At 29.6% G+C, this 5273-nt stretch overlaps 1 protein-coding gene across 1 annotated transcript; it reads left to right on the forward strand.

Moving 5' to 3' along the window:
• Positions 1 to 517: 517 nt before the first annotated feature.
• LOC131802768 (ras-related protein Rab-11A-like) lies at positions 518 to 4397 on the forward strand (the record flags this gene model as incomplete). The annotated part of the gene is given in 4 exon segments (XM_059123339.1): positions 518 to 652; positions 3325 to 3673; positions 3740 to 3760; positions 3763 to 4397. Coding segments are annotated over 4 exon segments (615 nt in total), but the record flags the coding sequence as incomplete, so codon positions are not given.
• Between the last annotated feature and the right edge of the window lie 876 nt (positions 4398 to 5273).

The following is a 5273-nucleotide window of genomic DNA, read 5'->3' on the forward strand; positions in this document are numbered from 1 at the left end:
TATATAAGCTATATTAAAAACCACCTCGGCCCATTACATATAAATGTACAATTAAAATGTCCTACCCTCGAAAGCATCTTAAGGCCTACCAATGGCAATGGTAAATTAAAAATAGTTCCCTTGAGGAAAATTATTGTAATTCCTCCACTTACTCTAATGTTCTTATGTTCGATTTCATTGGTGGGGAAGGTATTTAATTGCATCTAATATACACATTAAATGGTGTCAAGGTCACGTGGGTCCCCAATTAATTAGATAATCGTTGATTTGGGAAAGAATTTTTCCAAGGGGTTCTTAAGGGGCAAATAATAAAAAAATATTACCAAAACAATACGCATTTTCTTTGACCTTGCCAAACTGCTGGCTGGCTAAACATAAACCATAATCACCTTGTTGAAATTTTGCCCATATTCATCTTTCTGTTTATATTAGAAACATCAATTCATTAATTTATCAATTTCGTATTGTATTTTGTATATTTATTTGAAAAAATTTTGTATTTATCTGATCTGTTGTTTTTTCATTTCCAGTTGTTCTAATTGGCGATTCTGGTGTCGGCAAAAGTAATTTACTTTCACGTTTCACGCGCAATGAATTCAATTTGGAATCGAAATCAACGATTGGCGTGGAGTTCGCCACACGTAGCATAGAGGTAAGTAAGAATACTATTTATTCACAACTAAAAGATGTGAACAGAAAGAAAAAAATACTGAACAAAATAAAACGTTCATGTGAACAAAAGAAAGTATTAAGGCAATGGCAGCAGCATTGAGCGCTGAAAGGCAGACAGCCAGGCATGAGAAGAGCAAGGAACAACAACAAATGGTGTGTTCCATTGTCAAGAAGCAGAAGGTTATTTGGGAAAGAAAACAACATACATAACTTGTGGGGGTGTGCGGTTAAAATGTCAGTGGGTTGCTGCATTCATCTACTGAAGGTACATTGTAGGGAGATTTTATTGATTTTCTTTTGCCATTGTCAACCGAACGAAATTCGCGTTGTGAAAAGGGATCGAAATGTAAATTTAAAAAAAAAAAAAAGAATTGTAACAGCGAAATTGTAGCTATTTTTCGTGGCCGTTTCAATAAAACACCCATCAACCACCTACCCACCAATCATTCATACCCGTAAACTCCTAACAAAGGTTAAATAAAATTGTTTAGGTCAGGGATATTAGAAAAGCAAACAAAAAATAAAAGGAGAAAAATGACAACATAAAGGCTTTGCCCAATGCTAGGCAACAGAGTGAGGTACTACATGTGTATGTGTAGTGGGATATATACACAGTGAAACACGAGAAAAAACACGAAATTCTGCTAAGGATTTGTGCCAATTTGATGTCGATAACAACATTTTCAGCAGAATTAGGTCATGTTGTTCTACGGAAATTGTTGTTATCGAAGAGATTTTCTATAAAAAATTTCGATTTGTTGTAATCGATATTATTTTCTATAGAAATTATTGTTATCGACAATATTTACAATAGAAATTATTGTTGTCGATAATATTTTCTATACATATTATTGTTATCGACAATATTTTCTATACAAATTATTGTTATCGACACAATTTTCTATAGAAATTATTGTTATCGACAATGTTTTCTATAGAAATTATTGTTATCGACAATGTTTTCTATAGAAATTATTGTTATCGACAATGTTTTCTATAGAAATCATTGTTATCGACAATGTTTTCTATAGGATTTATTGTTATCGACAATATTTTCTATAGAAATTATTGTTATTGACAATATTTTCTATAGAAATTATTGTTATCGGCAATATTTTCTATAGAAATTATTGTTATCGACAATATTTGTTATAGAAACTATTGTTATCGACAATATTTTCTTTAGAAATTATTGTTATCGACAATATTTTCTATAGAAATTATTATTATCGACAATATTTTCTATAGAAATTATTGTTATCGACAATATTTCTATAGAAATTATTGTTATCGACAATATTTTCTATAGAAATTATTGTTATCGACAATATTTTCTATAGAAATTATTGTTATCGACAATATTTTCTATAGAAATTATTGTTATCGACAATATTTTCTATAGAAATTATTGTTATCGACAATATTTTCTATAGAAATTATTGTTATCGACAATATTTTCTATAGAAATTATTGTTATCGACAATATTTTCTATAGAAATTATTGTTATCGACAATATTTTCTATAGAAATTATTGTTATCGACAATATTTTCTATAGAAATTATTGTTATCGACAATATTTTCTATAGAAATTATTGTTATCGACAATATTTTCTATAGAAATTATTGTTATCGGCAATATTTTCTATAGAAATTATTGTTTCGGCAATATTTTCTATAGAAATTATTGTTATCGACAATATTTTCTATAGAAATTATTGTTATCGACAATATTTCTATAGAAATTATTGTTATCGACAATATTTGCTATAGAAATTATTGTTATCGACAATATTTTCTATGGAAATTATTGTTATCGACAACATTTTCTATAGAAATTATTGTTATCGACAATATTTTCTATGGAAATTATTGTTATCGACAACATTTTCTATAGAAATTATTGTTATCGACAATATTTTCTATAGAAATTATTGTTATCGACAATATTTTCTATAGAAATTATTGTTATCGACAGTATTTTCTGCAGCAAATATTATTATCGACAATATTTTTATAGAAATCATTGTTATCGACAATATTTTCTATAGAAATTATTATTATCGACAATATTTTTAATAAAAATTATTGTTATCGACAATATTTTCCATAGAAATTATTGTTATCGACAATATTTTTAACAAAAATTGTTGTTATTGACAAGAATTTTTATCGACATCTTTTTCTTTATAAATTGTTATTATCGACAGTATTTTCTATAGAAATTGCTGTTATCGCTGATATTTTCAAGAGAAATATCTGTTATCGACAATATTTTCTGTATGTATCGGAACCAATTACTACCGAAAATTTAGTTATCGACACATGTTTTTACTCTTGTTTCCCAGTGTAAACATTTGCCTGTAGCTGTGTGTTCTATTGTGGCAAATGACACCATCGACCTTTATTTCCTCGACTTTATTTCCTTTTAATTTTCATAAAAGCTTTAAAGTTTGTGTGTATGACAACGGACAATAAATACCCCCACCATGTGTGCGAATAGTAAATATGTACATGTGTATGTCATATTACATATTTACTATTCCTTAACATGGCAACACCTTCAAAAACCATTACTAATTTTAGCGTTTTTTTCTCCTTTCTTTTTATCCTTTTTTTCCGGTGCTTCTCTCAAACTCTTTGCTGCTCTTAGGTTGATGGTAAAACAATTAAAGCCCAGATCTGGGACACAGCTGGCCAGGAGCGTTATCGTGCTATTACATCAGCCTATTATCGTGGAGCTGTTGGTGCTTTGCTTGTCTACGACATTGCAAAACATTTGACATATGAAAATGTTGAGAGATGGTTGCGGGAGTTGCGCGATCATGCCGATCAGAATATTGTCATTATGTTGGTGGGTAACAAGTCCGATTTGAGACATTTGCGGTCAGTACCAACGGATGAGGCTAAACTGTTTGCCGAACGTAATGGCCTAAGTTTCATTGAAACTTCAGCGTTAGATTCTACTAATGTTGAAACTGCATTCCAGAATATACTCACAGGTGAGTAGAAGTGTTGGTTTTTGGGTTTTCGTTTTGAGATTAATGTAATTTTTTATTGCCTTGCAGAAATCTACCGTATTGTTTCCCAAAGCAAATACGTGATCCACCAGAGGGTGATGTTATTCGTCCTGGCAATGATGTACCCATTGATATTAAGCCGACTGTTACTAATGATGTACGCAAACAATGCTGTCAGTGACCGCCTTATAGCTGCCCCTCAATCCTAAAACAACAACCACAACAACTATTACACCTTTATTCAAGAACACGCTAAAAGCCCATGTTATGGTTTTCTTCCTTTCTTCTTGATTTCTTTACCTTTTTTGTGTACCATTCTATTCTTTTTTTCCATTTCTATTCTTTAAGAAGCGTTATTTAATTAGTGAAAAAAACAGTTCAATTACACAACAACAACAAAAAACAAGAAATTATTATTATTATTCGTATTATAATTATTGGAAAGAAATAAAGCAGCAATTTCCATCGTGTTTGCTTTTAAATGTCCACATCATTGAACAACAACAATAACAAAAAAGCAAAAAACGAACTTCTTAATTATTAGCTTCATTCCATGTTAGCCATGAGTTTTTCTATTGTTTCCTTTAGCTCTCTTCTTTGCCAAGTCCTTGGAATATTTTCACTTTTTTCCTCCCTTCGTTTGCAACTCGCATTCATACGAAAACACACACACGCAAATTGTCCATTTGAAATGAAGGAAAAAGAATCAAAAATATTCAAGAAGAAAAAAATGAAAAAAAAAAAGATTTTTAAGCTAACTCGTTGGCCAAAATCACAGAAGACCCCGGCCAACGTTTATCAATTAACAAGAACAACAAAAATTCAAATTATTACGTAAAAATTACTAAAACAAAACAAAACTTAACTATATCTTAATTTAGCTAGATTTGTTCTCTTTCTTCTTCTTCGACTATTTCTTAAATGCCGCCGAGAATTCCCCGTTTTTATTCTCTCTCCCCCCTTCCATTCCTCCACATACAGACAGTCAGTATCTATTTTGTTTTGCATTCAAAATTTCGTTTTGAAAAAGACTTCTTCTATTTAGTTTGCCTCTTAATAATTTTTTTATATAAAAAATTTAATATTTTTACATTTTAAATTTATAAAAACAACAACAACAAAAACGTGAACATGAAAATTTAAAAGCAAAAATATATATAATATTAATTAAAATAAAAGAAAAGTAAATATATATATTTGCGCGTAATTTAAAGTAAAACAAGAACAACAAATAAAATTTAAATATAATTTCAAATGAAATAACAATAAAATAACAAGTGGTTTTCATTCTATTTTTTTAAATAAAAAATGTAGAAAATCTCATTAACAGCAATATTCTCGTTAGAAAATCTATCGATAACAGGACTTTATAGCAAGAAAACGATATTTTTATGGAGACTTATCGATACCGAAATTTTTGATGGAATTCTATTGGCAATGTTGTCGACAACAACAATTTCTATAAAAAATGGTGTCGACAACCACAACTTCTATAGGAAATGGTGCCGATAACAAAACATTATATAGGAAATGTGGTCGATAACAACAATTTCTATAGGAAATGTCGATAACAACGATTTCT

This window comes from Musca domestica, unplaced genomic scaffold (assembly GCF_030504385.1).
Source record: "Musca domestica strain aabys unplaced genomic scaffold, Musca_domestica.polishedcontigs.V.1.1 24, whole genome shotgun sequence".
In the NCBI taxonomy this organism is placed as follows: Eukaryota; Metazoa; Arthropoda; class Insecta; order Diptera; family Muscidae; genus Musca; species Musca domestica.